Raw genomic sequence first — 21,225 nt, 5'->3', positions numbered from 1 at the left:
TTAGGCAGTAGCGTCGTGAGGGACAATGAAACAAAAATAAATAAAATATTCAGAAGAGGAAATAACTCGGCACTGGACCCGTTTACAGGACGAGAAACGTTCAGTAAACAGATTATGATTCAATCGAACAACAACCTCTTCCAGTTGATGGCCATGAAACATTTGCATGTGCATCACAAGCCAAACAATGTTGAAGAAAATGACTGTACTGTAACAATTTATTTTCACTTCTAGATTTTAAGACCTTTACGCTCTTGTACAGTATGTATTGCAACCTAATTCGTTTAATTCCTATCGTCTATAACATTTACTGTCACTAGACAAATGCCATGCACTGTTTATCCATCAAGACGTTACCTGCAAGAAAAGCTGAACGGGAATACAAATGTCTGGAAAAATTAAAAACGGGGAAAATGTTAATCATCTTTTCAGCCGTGAAGTTTCAAACTCTGTTGTATGTAACAAACGCTCTAAATGCCTTTATCAAGAAGTTTCAATATAAAGGTATGGCACCACCCACTTTCCACCTTTCATTTATTTCTTATCGGCAAGAATAATATTCCCATCACTGCCTAAAGATAAAGCAAGAGGGCGATGAAGACTTCGTCTGCCGAACTGGCGCAGGAAAATGCCCTCGTCACTGAAAATTTTAACCGTTTGCTAGCAGCACTGTCCGCAACAATAATTTTGCCATTTTTATCACACTCTATCCCAGCTTGATAGGAAAAATATCCCTGCTTATTACCCTTTCTTCCGAAGGATCTTAGGTAACTTCCACCCTTGCTAAATATCTGCACGCGTTTTCTATTTATGTCAGTTACTACTATTTCATCACGTTCATTTACTGCTACCCTCCAAGGAAAGTGAAACTGCCCATCAGACAAACCTTTTTGTCCAATAGTTTCCCGGCATAGTCAATCGAACGTTCGGAAATCGAACTCAATCCATGGATCGAGTTCGATTGAATTCGGCAATCGAACCAAATCGAACACCGAGCTATGTGTGAGTTCGATTTCCGAACCAATCGAACTCAGTCGAACAAATGGAACCGTGCCGAACTAAATCCATTAGATTGTGTTCGACTGGGTTCGGCAGCCGAACTCAATCGAACACAATGCAATGGATTGCGTCCAATTGTTCGGTGAATAAATTCGCTTGAACAAAGATTTTGTTATGCCGTCTCGAAAACGCGAAAAACGCGTGTCATACTGAAGTAATTCGAGCCTCGAAAAACTTTGCTATTAATTTTCGACACCAGTTCTACAAAATATCAAGAGTTCAGAAATCAAACGTTCGATTTACTTCGCTTGTCCAATTATTTTTTTGTGTGAGTTAATGTTCGACTTGGTTCGATTGCCGAACTCAATCGAACTCAACTCATGCGGATTGAGTTCGATTTAGTTCGATTTAGGTCGATTTAGTTTGATTGAGTTCCGGATTGAAATACAGTTGGATCGGGTTCGATTGACTATGCCGGGATAGTTTTTACGTGTTTGAACTTTCCGGCAAAAGGAATGCCGTGAAAATCTTCATCTTCCTTAACGCTTTTTTTCGGCGGTTTCTTTCGCAAAATGCTTATTGTAAAGTTATTATTGTCTTCTTGGCCTGGTGCTTTCGTCTCGTTGACATCCCTTTCAAAGTACCTGATTTCTGATGTTACCCAATCACTATCTTCGTGAGGTGTTCTCCAGCGATTCTTGTCAAAACAAACGGTTCTTCAAGACCAGCGATAGCTTCACTGTTTACGTTTCCGTTGGCGCTGGACTGATTCCTTTCAGTCTAAGGGGACCCGACTCCTTCAATGCTGACAATATCTGATAACCTTTTATTTTCCAGGAAATGAAATCTGCGGGAACGTTCCATTTATCTAAATCGTCTTGGTTTAATTCCTGTTAAAATATTTTTTCTGGAGATTTGTTTGGTCGCATGATTTCAGCCTTTGCCTATGTTGGCCTTTTTTTTTACTTCCAGACGTTGAAGTGATGCTTCTGTTTCACTATCAACTTCATTGCAGAGCTTTTACTTCTTGACTTTGATAACAGCGAGTCACTTTGTTAGCAAACTCCTCTGTGCTTTCTTTCGCGTTCTTGGCTTTTTCTTGAGTTTTAGCACGGTTTCCGTCAAGTTTAATGATTTTACTCCTCTACTTCTCTACATTTTTCTCTCCCCGAGACTCAGTGACAGACTACGTGTACCATTCGTTTATTTGCGGCTTCTTCTAAAGTTGTCTCGGCGTGACCGTGATGAACGGTTATTCCACAAGAACTGCCTCACAAAAGAATTCTAATTCCAATTCTTACTTTTTGTGACCTTTTTTTTTTTTAATTTTTTAAAATTTTTTAAATTTTTTTTTTAAATTTTTCGTGACCTGTCTTTGGACAAAATGCCGGTCGCTTTAAATAGCTCTTAAGCTCCTCGTCTCTAAAGTCTTTTAGTTCTCAAAGATGTCACGCTAAGTTGATGAATTTTACTTCATGTTGTATGGGATTGATGCGTGTAACACAATGTAAGTGTTGATATATTAGACATATTAGTATGTTGGATGAACCTCTCATCAGTGTTGTTGATGGCAGATTAAGGTGCAGGCGCCTTTTACATGCCACAAGTACTGCTGGAAATTCTGAAACCAAAATAACAATATTATTCTGCTGTGGCCTGCAAGGCCCGGGGGGTTACTCCTAGAAAAATTGGGTGGGGGTTGTGCGGCCCGCTTTCCAAAACCCTTACCCTATTTGTGACCAAAATCTGCGATTTTTTCTACCTTATTGATGACCTGAAAAAGCAGCTTCTTCTAAAAAAACATACCCAGTTCAAGACTAGAGCGAAAAAACCATAACCTCTTTATGACCAAAATGACCAAAATCGATACCCTGTTTATGACCAAAACGGCTGACAGCCCTACCCCTTGGGGCCGCACATATACCTATATAGCCATATAAGGGGGAACCTCCTCCTCTCCGGGCTGCAAAGGCTGTAACAGTCAATAACGGTCCGTATGAAACACAAATGATCTTCACATTTGTTTACAATAGCAAATGATGAATTCTGACACAATCAGAAATGATTAGAGCCTGATAATTCTTTAGCGTTACATTTGATATTCAAGACGGTCTTAGCAATGACGTCAATCTTATTTCCATAGCAACATTACCGAAAGTCTTTCTTTCACATTTGTAATCAGTGAATTAAATGAAATATATTCGAGCAATTTAACTGTGAACATTAAAACATATTTACATGGAGATCGAGGGTGAGTAGTTTATATCCGCGGTTCCAAGAGCAGCACAAAGGAAAAGAAATTTAAGTTATCTTGGTAGTACCTTTGATTTCATGTCATGATTTTTTTTATTTCAACCGTCTTCCTTGGTAAGATACAAGAGGAGATCAGGAATAACGATGAGAAATAAGTCCTGTCGATATCGAGTTGTATACGTTCCTACCGTTTAAATAATAGCTCGTTTTCAAGTGACGTCATCACTTTCTAAAATCCAGAACTAAGGAGCCATTAAAACTTTTATCCTCATCAGGCATAAGAGGCGGTATATTTATATCTGTTAACAATTTCGCAGCTCCATAGCGTGCTTCGTTTGGAAACCAGAGCATTTTGAAATTCAGGGTTATGGAGGTGCGTGACAAAAGGCTACGATCGAGTTTGGTGAAAAATATATACTTATCTCATGATTTTTGAGCCTTTTTACAAGTTAGAGCATCAGGAAAAGGGCTTATGTAAACATTTGTTTGTTCAATGCTGATAATCAGTCGCCTAGATAGCCAAAGTAAGTTCCAGATGTTTACACTATTTTCTGGCCGCCATATCGGTGTACCACGGATCTACAAACATGGCGTTTTCATACTGGACTCTGTAAATTTCTGCGAAACTTTTCGACGAATACCTGAAGTTTGGGGAGACGCACAGGCCTAAAAATTGGAGTAGTGACTTATTTAGTTATCTTCTATAACATCACAATTTCTTAGCGTTTTCCACTGGATGGATTTCGCGTTATTTTTTATTGCGTGGACGGCGAAAACGATCTATTGTTTAGCGATAGACCACTCTTTCTATGGGTTTACTGGCGCAATAAACCACGCGGGATGTTGGGATAACACGAGAAAAGCTTGTAAATCACGAGCCGTTAGGCGAGTGAATTACATGCTTTTCGAGTCTTCTCCCAGCATCCCAAGTGGTTTATTGCGCCGGTAAACCCATAGAAAGAGAGGTCTATCGCTTTTATGAAATAACTATGGAAAAAGTATGTCAATGAGAGGAAAATTTATTGTACTTTCGTGATCAAGTTGCTTATTCTCATCAAATTCATGAAAGGCATCGATGAAAGGCAAAAAGCATATTAAGAGCCCATTCCTGTAAATACCGAGAATGAGATGACAGTCACGAAATTTCGGATTTCTTCATATTTTGCCCAAATAACCTCTAAGTGAGTTGTTTTCGAAAATACTATTCAAGGGTCCTGAAGCGCTTTAGGTTTTTCGAAATCGAGGAAAGTCCGAAAATCGCCATTTTAGCTGCCTGCGCCGTCGAAAATGGCCGAAAATTGTACATTTTCTTTTCCCTCATACAGGTCAACGCGATGATATCTATCAATATACTTTGGGTAGCTCATAGTTCATGTCTTGCTGTTTCTAAAGCATTAATTTGATTAGCAAAAGCTCCAACTGTTATAATATTTTAGGCCGATACAAGTACCTTCATCGAAACTTAACTCAAAAGTATTCTGACGGGGAAATGTAGGGATTCGTAAGTGGAATCGGTTTCACGAAAGTAAAAGGCTGTACGAAAAGTGTGCAAGTAGTCCAAACTTCACGTACTTGGCGAAGCGATTCAACGCAGTGTTTAATGATCACTTTCAAAGTTTTGCGAATGGAATAAAGGTTAGTAACAGAAGCCGGAACGCTGGTTCCGAAATTTATTCAGAATTTTTTTAGTTATGCTGAAGGCTATGAAGTCCGTGTTTCTCTGTATTTTGCTAAATGAAAACTATTGCTTGAAAGCTAAGTTTATGGACATCAAATTCATTTATCGTGTAATGCATGCATGCATTGAGTTTAAACTCAAAATTTCTGATAGAGAGAAATCTTTTCCCTGCTTTTTTGACAACCCAAATTCATCAGTCGAGACAAGCTGACTTCGTCCTCAACAGACCGTGGAAAGCACCGAAATAAGTGTTTAAAACGTCCTTAATCTTAATCTCAAGCGTAACCGGAGTCGGCGTAAAAGTTTTGCCGTGGAAAAGACAAAAAACTTTATATGACGTCCAACTTCTGGTCCTGTTTTTCCTTGCAAATACCCATGTATATGTTGAATAAAAAGATATTCGTGTTATAGATATCTCAGGCAGTTAAAGGTAAAACTGTTTATTACATTTGTTATCGCTAGAGTTCCGAGTGCTCTAGTTCCTGCCTAGAGCTGCCATAGATCGGGAACCGTGGTTTACCGGTACAATAGAACATAGGTTTAACAGCTCTATTGACCAATCAGAGCGTGCGTAATATCTCAGTTATTTTATAAATAAAACATTCACATTTCAAGCAAAGTTTTGAAAACCATTTTTCCAATTTATTTACATTTTGTCTTAACTTGATACAAATAAGCGTATAAGGGCCATTGAAATGGACCACAAATATCTGACATTTCTTAACCCCAAACGCTGTTACTAAATTTGCTGCAATCAAAAATTCAAACATCGAATAAATGCATTTAACTTGCATATTATTTTCTAGTACTTGGTGGTTTCTACTCAAATGACGGTTGCATATATAGGAGACTGCCTTATGGTATGATTATCCTGAGGGTAACACTAGTATTAAGTCACAGGTGAGTGGATATCATATTTACTCAAACATCTGAATACGATGGTTACCGTAGTCAGTCACAACTATCCTACCATCACTGAGAACTGCTGTAGACAATGGACAATCAAATTTGCCTATCCCGCTGCCTTTTGTTCCAAATTTTGCGACAAAATTTCCACTTAGTTCAAACACCTGAACCCTGTGATTCCATAGATCACAGACCATTAGGTGTCCTGCCTTGTTAACTGACAAGCCACGAGGCCTATTGAACTCCCCGTCTCCCTCCCCCTTTTTTTCCAAATTTGTACAGAAATGTTCCATCCCCGTTAAACACTTTAAGACAATGTTCATCACTGTCTGATACTATAAGATAGTTGTCATATTGGACACAGTGATAAGGAAAGGTGAAAGAACCCTTTTCGCCAATTGTGCGTAAAAACTGGCCATCTGGATGAAATATCTTAATTAGTTTATTAAATCTGTCAGCGACAATAATATTTCCGTCGCTATCTATGGATAAACCATGGGGAAAGTTCAACTCATGATCAAAATTTCCATGACTACCAAACGTGTTTAGGTGCTCACCTTGCTCACTGAAGCATTGGACACGGCTGTTATTAGTGTCTACCACCATAATATTATCATTCTTGTCAAAGCTTATCCCACAAGGAAAGTGAAATTCTCCATTTTTATCACCCTTTCTACCAAAAGTTCGTAAGTAAGTCCCTTCGCTATTAAAAACTTGAATCCTGTTGTTACCATTATCAGTAACTGCAATTTCATTACGTTCATTCACTGCAACTCCCAAAGGCTTACATAGCATTCCAGCAGTCGAGGATAATACATGTCTGTACTTTCTGGGTTTGACTGTAACCACAAATGGGCTGCCATGGACCTGTTTTCCATTTACTTTCACTGACACGTCGTATTTTCCAGTTTCTTTGGCAAAATAACTGATTTTGTAGCTGCCATCTTTATTATCTTGAACTCGCGCTTCCGTCGCACAATCCCGTCCTTGAACATTTTTGATTTCCGCTGTAACACGGTCACCTCCGTCATAACATTGTTCTCCTTCAGCATTTCTTGTTGTCAAAACAGACTGTGCCTCTAGTCCAACGACAGCTTCACTCGTTCCTTTTCCTTCAGCCCTTGATTGATGCGCTCTTGTCTTGCTGAAATATGTTTTGAAAGAGCCAATTCCTTCAGTGTTCATTTTGTTTGTTAATGTCTCGTTTTCCACGAAAATGAATCGACGAAGAGCTTCAAGGGCACAGGTATCTCTTTCTCCTTCATCATCCAGGACTCGTTCCTGACAGATTGCATCTACTGATTTGTCCAACTGTACAATCTCAGCGCTTGTGTTTCGTTTGAACAGTGTTTCAGTTTGTTCAATTACTGTCTCGGTCATTTTCGTGTGATCTTCAACCTCGTGTTTTTGTACTCCAAGACGTTGGATTGACTCAGCCGCTTGATTTTCTACTTGATTACAGAATTCTTGCTTCTTTGCTTCAATGACACAGATCACTGCTTCAACAAACTTTTGCGCCTTTTCTTTCACGTTAGCCGCTTGCTCTTTAATTTGAAAGCAGGTTTTGTCAATTTCGGCGATATTGTTTCTCTGCTTTTGCACATTTTCCTTTAGGGACTCAATCACAGACTTTACTTGCAACTTTCGTTCATGCCCAGCTTGTTCCAAAGGCATATTGGCGTGACCTTCATGGTCTGTCAAAGCACAAGCGTCGCAAATTGGAATTTCACAAATCTTGCAAAAGAACTTCAGCTCGTATTTCTCGCGGCGTTTCTTTTGGCAAAACTCTGGACGCTTTAAAACATTCTCAAAGTCTTCGTCTTGAAAGTCTTTGAGCGCCAATACGAGGTGTTCTTTATTGGCTCTGATTCCATTATGGAGGCTTATACAGTTGGCTTCACACCAGAATGCACAACACTGGAAACAGTAGAAACTCTTGGAGCTTTGTTTTTCGCAATTTCCACATTTCACAGCAGTCGTAGCATGCTCTTTTATGGCCAACACATCTAGAAGACCGTTGATTCGAAAGCTAGTAGGTAGCTTGTTAAGGCTTTCACTAGGGACTTTACTCTGTCTGCGACGTTTTGGACATGTTATGATATCGTGGCGGCCACTCGTTTGTAGAATCCCGTTCAAGCAGTGAAGACAAAAACTGTGTAGACATGGCAGCTGTTTTGGATTGGTGTATGTTGTCATGCACTGAGAACAGGATACTTCTTCATAAATATTAGTCAGCAAGAATTTTATATCCATGATTAATTACGGAAAGCGACGAAGGTTTGGAGTTGTAAAAGCTCCACTAATTGATGAAGTCTTGTGATCTGATGGAGTGTTTGTTTTTGATAATCTTGACCAATAAGGAAGCGGTATTAGACACAGTTTGACATATTGGTATAACGCTAAGAATAATTACATCAAGCACCAAAGGCTCAATGATCTTCGACTAAGTTAACTTGACTTGTTATTTCAAGCTGTTAAACACTCTTCAAGATCAGATTGCGCAGCAAAATGTCTGAAGCGTTCTTAAAACGCCCTTTAATCGATAGTTGTGTTCTGTTTTACAGGGGCCCATTTTACCATACAATACACTCATCTTGTTTAATTTAACGACAGTTATAATCGGAAGAGCTGACCTGTTGTCAATATGGTACTTTTGAATAGCAAACTGAAGTAAACTTGATGTTTTAGCTTACTTGCAGAGAGCTAGTTGTTTAATCCGAGTGTATTTGTTAAGCATCCCAGTGTTGTTTTTAAAAGTTTCAGAATGTGCTTTTTGAGTCGAATGACTTTGTGGCAGGCCGACCTAGATCACTGAGCCATTTAGAGGTATGTGATGAACCATAAGCTATTTTAAGTCTAAAAGAAAGGAATTATAGGAGTTAGACTAAACAGTTATGCGAGGTAAAAACACATCTATTATTTATTCTCTTAACCTGGGGCTTCGTTAATGAGCTTTTGCGTCTTGCTTGCCTGCTTTTCTTCACACTCGCTAATTTTGAATTAACTCAGTTAATAAAAACTTAATACTCAAAATTGTTGACTTCATATATTTGTCTTGGATGAATTCAGTAACTTATTTTTGAGGTGGATGAGACCATGAGACTTTATAGGACATAAATGCTGAGAATAAGACGAAATGAAATCCCAAGGCACTACTTAGTGAACAGAGGGTGGCGTCTGAAAGACGGGCGCATTAAACTCATAAATGCGGGGCGCAGTAAACAGAAAAGTATACCTTAATCTGTAACCTCTCAACCAAACTGGGAAACTTTCATTAATTGCCCTCGTTCAGGAGTTGAGGAGTACAAAACATGCTTTAAGTACCGTCCAACAACCTGAATGAGAGCAAATTAAAATCTCGAAATCAGTAGACCCGTAAAGGACATGACGAGCGTGTCTCTGGCCGTATCAAACGCAAGATCTATAGGCATGTTTCTTCAGTTCTAATACGGTCCTTTTTTGTCAGAATGTGAAATTTTCATGCCCAAGCTGAATAATGTAATTTTCTTTTGGTTTCAGACAGAAAACATTCTCATTACATTCTTATAATTATAATTGCGCAAGGCAGCACACAGATGTGTATGTCTAGTACGGTAACAATGATGTATTCATAAATGCCCTGAACTTTTTTATTTTATTTTATTTTTATCTTTAATGTTTGCTTGATTCATTTTTCAAAACAAGGAAAGGTATGTAAGGTATTCATATTTATATACTTTTAAATAGTATAAACAGCTTATTGAAGAACACCGCGTGATTTTATTGTACTTTATTTTCTATCAAATCTCAGTGTTGGGTGCATTCCTAGCATTTTAAATATAAATTTTGCTCTGTCTGAACCTGAATATTCTTGGTTGTCCATAGCGTCTGAACTGTTTGACTTGAACCGGAAATGGACTGCCACTGATATGGTCTCCATTTATCTTCACCGATACATTGCATTTTCCGGCTTCTTTGGCGGAATATCTGATTTTGTAGCTGCCGTATTTTTTATCTTGGACTGGGGCTTTCGTCGCACAGTCCTGTCCGTTTGACAGTTTCCGATTTCCACTGTTATGCACTCACGCTCGTCATAACATTGTTCTCCTTCAGCATTTCTTGTTGTCAAAACAAACTGCGCTTTACGTCCTTCAATCACTTCAGTGATTCCTGGTCCCGCAGCCTTTGATCGATACGCACTTGTCTTAAGATCTGTTTTGAATGAGCCGATCCCTTGAGTGTTCATTTCTTTCATTAATGTTGTATTTTCTACGGAAATAAACTGGCGGAGGCCTTCAGGGGCACTGTCAGCTCGTTCCCCTTCATCTCCCATAACTTCTTGTTGAGACATTGCATCTAACGACTTATCTAACTGTACTAACTCAGCGCTTACACTTTGTTGTGAAATTTCCCACATGAAAAGACAAGAAAATTCGTCCCGGTTACCGGGCTTATGTAAAGAAGTCCTTAGTATCAGGAACTGTGCACTGAAACAGCGTGGACGAGAACTTGATCATCCGGAGGGTTCAACACGTGAGGTTACGAAGCGAAGGATTCTTACGCGAACTGGGCTGAAATGAGACGCAGACATCTTATTTATACTCGCTTACCAAGGGACTGATGCGAATAGCGATGAGAAATAATTAAGTCATATCCATATCGGGTTGTATGCTCCTACCGTTAAAATAATTGTCTTTATAAACCATTCACAAGTCAAGTAAGGTTTTGAAAACATTTTTTCAATTTACATTTGTTCCTCAGTTAATACAAATAAGTATATAAGAGCTATTTAAATGGGCCAAAAATATCTGATATTTCTTAACCCCAAACGCTTTTACTAAATTTCCTGCATACAAAAATTCAAACATCGAATAAATGCATTTAACCTGCATATTATTTTCTAGTAGTTAAGGAGTTTTTACTAAAATAACGGTTGCATATATAGGAAACTGCCTTATGGTATGATTATCTGAAATGTTGTAAGAAAAACTCGCATTAGTATTAGGTGAGTGGATATCATATTTCCTCGAAAATCTGAATACGATTGTTACCACCGTCAGTCACAACTATCTTACCATCACTAAGAACTGCTGTAGACATTGGTCTATCAAGTTCTCCTATCCCGCTGCCTTTTGTTCCAAACTTTGCAACAAACTTTCCACGCAGTTCAAACACCTGAACCCTGTGATTCCTTTGATCACAGACCATCAGGTGTCCTGCCTTGTTAACAGACAAGCAACGAGGTGTAATGAACTCTCCTTCTCCCTCCCCCTTATTTCCAAATTTGTAAAGAAATTTTCCAGCTGTATTGAAAACCTTAATACAATGTTCCTCGCTGTCTGACACTACGAGATAGCTTTCATATTGGACACAGTGAAAGGGAAAGGTAAAGACAGTCCCGCCAATCTTACGCAAAAACTGACCATTTGGATGAAATATCTTAATTAGTTTATTCCGTCTGTCAGCGACAAAAATATTTCCCTCATTATCTACGGATAAACCATAAGGACTGCTCAGATGGTGATCAAGATATTCATAGCTACTAAACGTGTTTAGGTGTGCACCCTGGCTACTGAAGCATTGAACACGCCTGTTTTTACAGTCTGTCACTATAATATTAGCATTCTTGTCAAGGCCTATCCCGGTAGGGAAGTTAAATTCTCCATTTTTATCACCCGTTCTACCAAACGATCTTAAGTAGGTCCCATCACTATTAAATAATTGAACTCTGTTGTTACCATTATCAGTCACTGCAATTTCATCGCGTTCATTCACTGCCACGCCCCAAGGCGTACTTAACATTCCGGCATTCGAGCCCTGTTGTCCAAGGGATAATACGGGTCTGTACTGTCTGTGTTTGACTGTAACCACAAATGGACTGCCATGGATCTGTTCTCCATTCACCTTTACTGACACGTCGCATTTTCCGATTTTTTTGGTAAAGTAACTGATCTCGTAGCTACCGTCTTTGTTATCTTGGACTCGGGCTGTCGTCGCACAGTCCTCTCCTTGACGATTTCTGATTTCCACTTTTATGCAATCACGCTCGTCATAACATTGTTCTCCTTCAGCACCTTTTGATGTCAAAACAAATTGGGCTTCAAGCCCAACAATCACTTCAGTGATTCCTGGTCCCGCAGCCCTTGATGTATATGCACTGGTCTTAAGAACTGTTTTGAATGAGCCGATCCCTTGAGTGTTCATTTCCTTCTTTAAGGTTGTGTTTTCTACGAAAATAAACTGGCGGAGGCCTTCAGGGGCACTGTCAACTCGTTCCCCTTCATCTCCCATGACTTCCTCTTGAGAGATTGCATCTAACGTCTTTTCTAACTGTACTAACTCAGCGCTTACACTTTGTTGTAAAAGCGTTTCAGTTTTTTTAACTGTTGCCTCGGTCCTTTTCACTTGGTCTTCAATTTCGCTCGTTTGAATTTTCAGATGCTCGAGTGATTCCCTTTCTTGCTTTTCAACTGTATTAATTATTTCCTGCGTCTTCGCTTCGATGAGTGTGATCATCTTTTCAGCAAACGTCTGTGCGTTTTGTTTTTCTGTAGCAGTTTGTTCTTTAATTTGCCTACAGCTTTCGTCAAGTTTAGTGAGTACATTCGTTCTCTTCCATTGCGCTTTTTCCCTTTGCGATTTCATCAAAGATTTAACTTCTAACTTGCGCTCATCTGCCGCTTCTTCTAGAAGTATCTTGGCGTGACCTTTGTGATCGGTTAGGGACCGTTCATTTTTTATAAGGTAGGGGGGCTGGTGGGATTTGGGGGGGGGGGGGCATGCGAAAAAAAATGGCCTTCGAGGGGGGGCCATCCCAAAAAAATAAGGGAAAAAGGGGGGGTCACGTGAAATATTTTAGTAAAACTTTAAAATGGCATAATGTTTGAATATCAAAAAGATTGCTATAGAATAAACATAGAAGGCAGGATATAAAATTTATTACAAACTTTCCTTCTGCTTTAAAAAAACGTTTGGCGACAAAAAGCATTTGTAGCTACTGAAAAGAAGTATTTAACACTGTTATTTTCGAATGCAACTTTCACTGGCACTCATCTTCATCTCCGCTGTCGTCGAGTTCTTCGTCGCCGCTTGTGCTGCTATGGGAGTCTCTTTCACCAATGCTGCAAGAAGCAGCAATGCTTTCCGTCAGAGTGTACTCTTCAGGGTACATGAAAGTGTAAACATAATCTCTGACTTTCCGCTCAAGGTTGGTGGTGATTCTGCTGCTTGCAGCATCGGTGAAATAATTCCCTTCCAAGAGCTGTGCGATGTATGGCCCATCTCTTCTAAATATCGACGTGGCAACATCCTCAACTTTAAGACACTCTTCCGGGACGGCCGTTCTAGGAGGGTACACAAGGCATTGTGGAAGATCATTTCCTAGCGGGTTTTCAACACAGATTCCATAAACTCGTTGGACGTTGTTTTCAGTCCGCTTCTTCTTTCTTTCATTTGACTTTCTGCGGTTTTCTTTTTTCCTTCTCCTTTTGTTGATGTGCTGTTTGAGTATGCCTTTGAATATGCTGTTATAATTGCTCTTCTTATTTTCTAGTTCTTCCATGTCCTGCGTGACCTTCGTCAACTTAGCTTCTGTACATTTGATCTGTTTTACATTAAAACTGTGGGCAAATTCTTCGCCCTGCTTTAAAGCAAGCCCATTGGACTGAAAGAGTGTGGAATTGTGTTCCTTTACATCTTTCAATATGACATTCAACTTTTCCACCATTGCTCTGTGCTCTTTGATGGAGAAGTTCAGTTTTCTTCCATCAATGGGCTTCAACTGGTACCCTTGCATGAAAAACTCACTCGCCCTTTCTGAACAGCCATCCGCACCTAGAAAAATTGCTTCTTTTGCATGTAAGATGTCAAACTGCCTGCATCGTTCAGTTGTAAACCTTTTCTTAAACGACTCGTCGCTTTCGCCATTATTGCGCATTTTGGAACGAGCCTCTTTCATGATGCTCATGTAGTAATGCGCTCTTTCCCCGATTGGATTCAGTTAACAATATAAAGAAGAAGCATGGAAGTGGCAGGCTGGTTTTATCTGACCCAGAGAGCGTTGCTCTATTTGCAGATAAGTTTATTGTCAAATCGAAGTTTGTGGTGGATTATCTTCAGCATCTTGAAGTGCTGGAATTTAAAAGGAAAAAGAGAGCAGAAGAAAAGGCAAAGTTAAGTAGGGAGGAGGATTATCCTTGGACTGAGTTGTGCGAAGATCTAACCAAGCTTAAAAAGCTACGTGTTCCAGAACTAAACAAGTACTCAAACCACCACGGGCTGAATCAGCATTTGAAAAGCAGCAAGAGTGAGAAAGTAAAGGCAATTGTAAGACATTCATGCTTGTAGCAGAAGAGTCCTCTCAGAGCTGGCCAACCAACACTGAGAAATGCCAGGACATTGACACAAAATGACAACAGGGCAAGTGCTGACAGCAGTGAAACGGATGAAAGTGACAATGATGAGTATGACAGTGATGCCATTGACTCTGGGGGAGAAGATGACACAAGAGACGTCATTCTTGCATTCATCAATTCAGATGAGGAAGATGCCAATGAGAGGCCAAATGCCACACGCTCAGGGCGAGCCATAACTAGGAGATCCGAAATTGACTTCTCTTTCTTTTGATTTGTTTTTTAAACAACAGCTCTCTCTCGTACAGAGATTGTAAATATTGTCTTCATAGTGAGCACAATAACGTGAAGTAGGGGGATAATAGAGAAATATTAAAAAAGTTGAAATCTAAATATTGTTTGTTCAATTTTTTTTTTGGGGGGGGTCATCCCAAAAAATGACCGCTATAAGGAGGGGCCATGTGAAAAAATTGGTAAGCTGAGGGGGGGGGGGGGGGGTCATGCGATTTTTAAATGGTGCTTCCCAAATCCCACCAGCCCCCCCTCCCTCATAAAAAATGAACGGTCCCTTAAAGCACAAGACTTGCAAATTGCAGTTTTACAAATCTTGCAAAACAACTCCAACAGCTCGTCATTTTCGCGGTGCTTCTTTTGGCAGAATGCTGGACGTTTCGAAACGGTCTGAAAGTCTTTGTCCTTAAAGTCTTTAAGCGCCAACACGCGGTGCTCTTTATTGGCTCTGATGCCATTATGAAGACTTATACAGTCGGCTTCACACCAGAAGGCACAGCAGTGGAAGCAGTAGAAACACTGGGAGCTCTTCTTGTCGCAATTTCCACATTGCCTAGCGGCAGCGTTGGATTCTTTGATGCCTAACATATATACTGATTCGAAAATTAGTGGGCAGCTCGTGAAGGCCTTCTTTAACGATTCTAGTCACTTTTCGACATTTTCGGCATGCTATGAGATCATGGTCGCCATTCGTTTGAATCTCCTTACTTAAGCAGTGAAGACAAAACGTGTGTAAACATGGCAACGTTTTTGGATCAGTAAATGCGTTGTTGCACACACAGCATGTTACTTCTTTCTCAAGATTACTTAACAAGTTGTTTCTATTTATGATTAAAGGCGGAAAACGAAAACAACGAAAAGGGCTGGCGGTGAGAACGCGTCCAAGTATGACTGGCATCTTGTGATCGGAATTGAATTTATTACCCTGAGAACAGTGACCAATCAAATAGTGGTATTGGATATGTTTTGACATACTTCTGTCTTATTTCTAACGATTATAAAATAATGGAATGATTTTAATACCTGTGTCGAAAATAGCTTCATCCACAAATTAAAATTGCATGTCCACCAACCTTTCACAGACTGCTCGGGAAACTGTCTGCAAAGTTGCACGATAGTGGATAACTCCTTTCTTTTTGTTTACATTTTAAGGCTGGTGCATATTTTACGAAACTACTTAATTATCGCCGAAGCTTCTCGTACATATCTGAGCAAACGGCAAATTTTCTCTTGCTCTTCACTCCCTTGAATTGTAACCACGCAGATTTATTGCTAGTCTCAACGTCAATCATTTTGGAAAATTTGCCTTCCAAACGGTGTTCAAAGTCTTCCAAGTTGTTTTTTCCGAAGTGCTTGGATACTGTATATAATGGGTGTAGATAAAACGTATTAAATGTTAATCAACAAGATATAGAATATATTTTTTTACAATTTATTTACACTTTTTCTCGTTACTTCTACAGATTAGCATACTAGGCTAATGGCAATTAAATAAGCCAAACATTTACTTCTGTTCCAGAATATAAACCACTAAACTACAGCCAATTCAACAATACTGAGTCACTTGTTAAGAGAAACTAAATATGATAATAACAAATTTTTTAAAAACATTTTCGTTTAACTCTCTATCCGATCAGTGTAATCTAGTACACGTTCCTTAGATGGCACGTTACAGTGATGACGGTTATTGAACAACGGGTCATTAAGGAAATACAAATGTCACTTTGTATTATTAAGTTTTCCAATTAAAGTGCTCATTGCTAATACATCGTCGCTTTCCTTGACAATTGGCAGAAATACAAGATAAATCTAACTATCCACAAACTCTTTTGAGGTAATTTGCTTACTTTAGACAAAGATAATATTAGTTTAGACAAAGATAATATTGAGGCAAATATATATCAACAACACTTTCTTACTTTAGGATAGAGAAATCATATCTACTCGAAAATTTGAATACGATGATTCTCATAGTCCGTCACAACTATCCTACCATCACTAAGAACTGCTGTAGAGATTGGGTTCTTAAACTCTCCCATACTGTTGCCTTTTGTTCCAAACTTTCCTATAAACTTTCCATTCAGTTCAAACACCTGAACTCTGTGATTCCATAGATCACAGACCATCAGGTGTCCTGCCTTGTTAACAGACAAGCAACGAATGACATCGAACTCCCCGTCCCCGTCTCCCTTCTTTCCAAACTTGTACAGAAAACGACCTTCAAGGTCGAAAACCTTTATACAATGTTCATCACTCTCTGAGACTATGAAATGTTTTTCATACTGGACACAGTGAAAGGGATCAGTGAAAGAGCCCTCTAGACCAATTTTTCGTGTAAACTGGCCATTACTAGAAAATACCTTAATTAGTTTGTTATTTCGGTCAGCAACAATAACATTGCCCTCCCTGTCAAACGATAAACCGTGAGGATGCTTGAACTGGTGATCGAGACTCCCTTTTTCACCAAACTGGCTCAGGAACTCACCCTGCTCACTAAAAGCTTGGACACGGTGGTTACTACTGTCTACAACTACAATGTTTCCTTTCTCATCAAAAGCTACCCCGGAAGGAAAGTTAAAGTTCCCTTGTTTATTTCCCTTTGTACCAAACGATCTTAAATAAGTTCCATCACTACTAAATATCTGAAGTCTGTTGTTACCATTATCAGTCACTGCAATTTCATTTCGTTCATTTACTGCCACCCCCCAAGGAAAGCTAAGCATTCCAGAATCCGACCCTTGCTGTCCAAATGATAAGGCGGGTCTAAATTGTTTAGGTTTGACTTGAACCCCAAATGGGCTACCATGGATGTGAGATTCATTTACCTTTACTGATAAATCACACTTTCTGGTTTGTTTGGCAAAATATTTCACCTTGTAGCTTCCATCTTTGTTGTCTTGGACTTGTACTTTCGTCGCACAGTCCTGTCCTTGCTTATTTCTGATTTCTATTGTTACAGAGTTACGCTCGTTATAACATTGTTCTCCGTTAGCATTTCTTGTTGACAGAACAAACTGTGCTTCAAGGCCAACAATTACTTCACTGATTCCGTTTCCTTCTGCGGTAAGGAAAGTTTTAAAGAAGCCAATTCCCTCACTGTTTATTTTGTCCATTAATTTTGTGTTTTCTAGGAAAATGAGTCAACGAAGGCTTTCGAGGGCTTGGTTTACGCTTTCTTCTTCTTTGCACGCTGCTCCCTTCTGAAAAATTGCATCGAATGACTTGTCTAACTGTGCAATCTCAGCGCTTGTACCTTGTTGGAAAAGGGTTTCGGTTTGTTCAGCTGCTGCCTCGGACATTTTGAGTTGGTGGTCAATCTTACCGTTTTGATTTACCAGCCGCTGGATTGATTCTCTTTCTTGTTTTTCTAATTTATTAAATATTTCCTGTTTTTTCGCTTCGATGAGTGTGAACATCATTTCTTTAAATTTCTGCGCGTTTCTTGTTGCGGTTGCAGCTTGTTCCTGAATTTGGCTGCAGCCTTCGGCAAGTTGAGTTATTTTGTTCCTCTTCTGTTTTGCTTCTTTCTTTTGCAGTTCAATGAAGGATTTGACTTGTTTCTTGCTTTTATTTGCAGCTTCATCCAACAGTATCTTGGTGTGACCTTCGTGGTCTGACAAAGCACAAGCGTTGCAAATAGCAATTTCACAGATCTTGCAAAAGAACTTTAGCTCTTCTTTCTCGTGGTGTTCCTCTTGGCAAAATGCTGGGCGTTTTAAGACATTCTCAAAGTCCTCATCCTGAAAGTCTTTCAGCGCCAAAGCTCGGTGCTTTTTATTAGTTTTGATTCCATTATGGAGGATTACGCAGTTGGCTTCGCACAACACTGGAAGTAGTGATAAGTTAATAAAGATGGTGAATTTTAAGCTCGGTAATGAAATGTGAAGGTGAAGTAATCAACATGACACGAGCGTGGGACAAAGAAAAATTCTGAGTCCCCGACAGGAATCGAACCCATGACCTCCCGAACACCGAGCGGGCGCGCTATATCCACTGAGCTACGAGAACTCATGGAGAGCAAGGTCATTTAACTGAGTTCATATATGATAGGCGTCCTGCATACTGCTAGGATCAACGCTATCGAATTCATCGTGAGTAGTGATAAGTTAATAAAGATGGTGAATTTTAAGCTCGGTAATGAAATGTGAAGGTGAATTAATCACTACTCACGATGAATTCGATAGCGTTGATCCTAGCAGTATGCAGGACACCTATCATATATGAACTCAGTTAAATGACCTTGCTCTCCATGAGTTCTCGTAGCTCAGTGGATAGAGCGCCCGCTCGGTGTTCGGGAGGTCATGGGTTCGATTCCTGTCGGGGACTCAGAATTTTTCTTTGTCCCACGCTCGTGTCATGTTGATTAATTCACCTTCACAACACTGGAAGTAGTAAAAACTCTGTGTGCTTTTCTTGTCACAATTTCCACATTTCACACCCACTGTATCGCACTCTTTGATGGCTAACACATCAAGCAGACTATTGATCCGAAAGTTGGTTGGCAGGTCCTTCAGATTTTGACTTCTAGGGACTCTACTCTCTCTTCGACATTCTGGACATTTTATGATATCATGGTGGCCACTCGTTCGTAGAATCCCGTTAAGGCATTTCAGACAAAACCTGTGTAAGCATTGCGGCATTTTTGGGTCTGTGAATGTGGTCTTGCACACAGAGCAGGATAATTCTTCATGAAGATTGTTTAGCAAGGTTTTTATATCCATAATTAAAGGAAAACGAAGACGGTTCTACAAAACCGAAGGAAATGTACTCTACACGGCTGGACGAATTGGCCAGTGTCTGTGATTACCACATGTTACAGGCAGACCACGAATAAAGTCTTGTAATTAGTTGTATTTTTTTAGCATGATAATATCGGCCACTCAGACAATGGTATGAGACATGTTTTGACACGCTTTTTTAACTAAGAATGACACAGCAAGCGCCAAGGAGTTTAAGAACTGCGATCAAAATGGCTCAGTTAGACATGTTAACTTTAAAGATCAGGTGCTTGGCAGAATGTCTGAAACTGAGATTAGGAGATACGATAACTTGCAATAGGCAATTTTTGACATATTAAGATTGTGTATGGCTCCGAGGACTGGGTGAATAAAACAAAAAAAAATGATTATTCATCCCTCGACCTTGATGTGATTTGTTTTGTTTCATTCCTCCAAGCCGGCCTCGAAGCCAAGTTAGAATTTAAATATATCGAAAATGGCCTGCTCTTTCCTGTTTCATGTCTATCTCGCTGTGCTAAACACGAATTTTGTCGTCACTTTTAGAACATGTTACTTTTGAATTGAAAACTAAGGTAAAGTGGATATTTTATATACCTTGAAGAGAATATATTGTTTATAAAGTACGCGTTATGCTTTGCTAGCGCGCCTTTAACTTGAGCTATCTTTAGATCACGGTGACATGCGAAGACAGAAACTGCTAAACAAAAATAAACAATTATATGAAAAAATATCAATTATTTTGCTTCTGGCCTTATTATTGATCGGGAGGTTTGATGGCTTGTTTCATTATTATTTTGGTACCATTAACTTTTGACTTGGCGGCGCTGGTTTCTTCTAAATTGTGTTATCCCTGGGACCCTTTTCTCTTTAACTAAGTCGTCACGTTACTAGGTTAGCGTCTAGAATTCTTTTGGGCTTTGGGTACTTTTGTTCGCGATTAATTTGCAACGCTTTGTGGTCACCATATCATTTTGTCGCACTTGTTGACTATTGATTTGATAAATGATTTAATTCTCAAATCATTGGCCATACGTATTTGTCTTGGAAATGAGTCCATTTTATTTGAGATGAATGAGACATCAGGATAAACGCTGAAAACATGACGAATTGACCTTCAGTCAAATTGACCGTAGTTGTGCGCCAGACCCTCCCTCTCTCGTCCCCGATGAATTTTTGGTGGGCTTATGCATCACGCGTAAGCCACCGCTAAGCCATCGAACTCTTGTCAGTTTGAATACGGTATAGTATGCGACAGACTTAAGGGAGGGTGAATTCTCCGACAGGTTGACTCGGCACCAGTTTTCCTGTTAACGTCTTTCAGCTGAAAAACTATACATAAATCCAACATACATACATACATTTTACATTACTTTTTTTCCCCTCGGATTTCAGAGGAGCTTATGCAGCTAACATCTCCGAGCATTTAACCATCAGATGAGAGATAGACCACCACACCGGAAACTATGTCCCCTACTCTTTCCGATCAATGTGTCGGTTCTTTTACGTCCCGCAGATTTAATTATGAAGAGTTGTGAGACGGGGCCTACGGTTTGTCGTCCTTATCCGAGAGGACTAGAAAGTCTAACCATTTGCAGATGTCATTACAAAGGCAGCACTTTCTCCTCAATTATTTTAAGACCCTGAGTGTTGGTCCGGCCGGGGTTTGAACCCGCGACCGCCCGCACTCTAGTCCGGTGCTCTACCACTGAGCTAACCGGTACATGCATGTGCTGGCAGATGGCGTAGTGCGCGCGCAAAACAAGTGCGAGATACGCAAATGTTTTACTTACTAGGGAGGTGACAGGAAAAAATGAAACGAGCACCGTAAAAGTTTTCAGAAAAGATCAATAACTCTTAAAAACGCGTGGTTGCCCCTACATGAAATGGAAGTGGCAAGCCTATTCAACACGTGATTAGTTTCTGGTTGTGAGGAAAAGGTATTTAGACTGTATTTTAGCTGAACCAGAGGAAGGCTGTCAGAGACGTTAAAAGCGCTGTTTCAACGATTTTGTCATTCAAAACGTACCAA

General features: G+C 39.7%; 3 protein-coding genes and 2 pseudogenes across 3 annotated transcripts; all 5 read right to left on the bottom strand.

Annotated features, from left to right (window-relative positions):
* Positions 1-5,550: 5,550 nt before the first annotated feature.
* Positions 5,551-8,152, bottom strand: LOC149097136 (E3 ubiquitin-protein ligase TRIM71-like; annotated as a pseudogene).
* Positions 8,153-10,533: 2,381 nt separating this feature from the next.
* Positions 10,534-12,540, bottom strand: LOC149097135 (uncharacterized). Its single transcript, XM_089280198.1, has one exon. It carries the CDS (start codon positions 12,458-12,460, stop codon positions 10,832-10,834), a length of 1,629 nt encoding a protein of 542 aa, XP_089136324.1. The 5' UTR covers positions 12,461-12,540; the 3' UTR covers positions 10,534-10,831.
* Positions 12,541-14,664: 2,124 nt separating this feature from the next.
* Positions 14,665-15,695, bottom strand: LOC149097134 (E3 ubiquitin-protein ligase TRIM33-like; annotated as a pseudogene).
* Positions 15,696-15,873: 178 nt separating this feature from the next.
* On the bottom strand, positions 15,874-17,574 carry LOC149097133 (uncharacterized). Its single transcript, XM_089280323.1, has one exon. The coding sequence runs from the start codon at positions 17,568-17,570 to the stop codon at positions 16,398-16,400; it is 1,173 nt and encodes a 390-aa protein (XP_089136449.1). The 5' UTR covers positions 17,571-17,574; the 3' UTR covers positions 15,874-16,397.
* LOC149097132 (E3 ubiquitin-protein ligase TRIM33-like) lies at positions 17,574-19,178 on the bottom strand. Its single transcript, XM_089279835.1, has 2 exons — positions 18,830-19,178; positions 17,574-18,283 (listed from the first exon to the last, which is right to left on the bottom strand). The coding sequence occupies exons 1-2, from the start codon at positions 19,176-19,178 to the stop codon at positions 17,598-17,600; spliced, it is 1,035 nt and encodes a 344-aa protein (XP_089135961.1). The 3' UTR covers positions 17,574-17,597.
* Positions 19,179-21,225: the final 2,047 nt, after the last annotated feature.

Source organism: Orbicella faveolata, unplaced genomic scaffold (assembly GCF_042242905.1).
Source record: "Orbicella faveolata isolate gen_17 unplaced genomic scaffold, um_ofav_v1 contig_47, whole genome shotgun sequence".
NCBI classification, from domain to species: domain Eukaryota; kingdom Metazoa; phylum Cnidaria; class Anthozoa; order Scleractinia; family Merulinidae; genus Orbicella; species Orbicella faveolata.
This window is presented reverse-complemented; position numbering and strand designations above follow the sequence as displayed.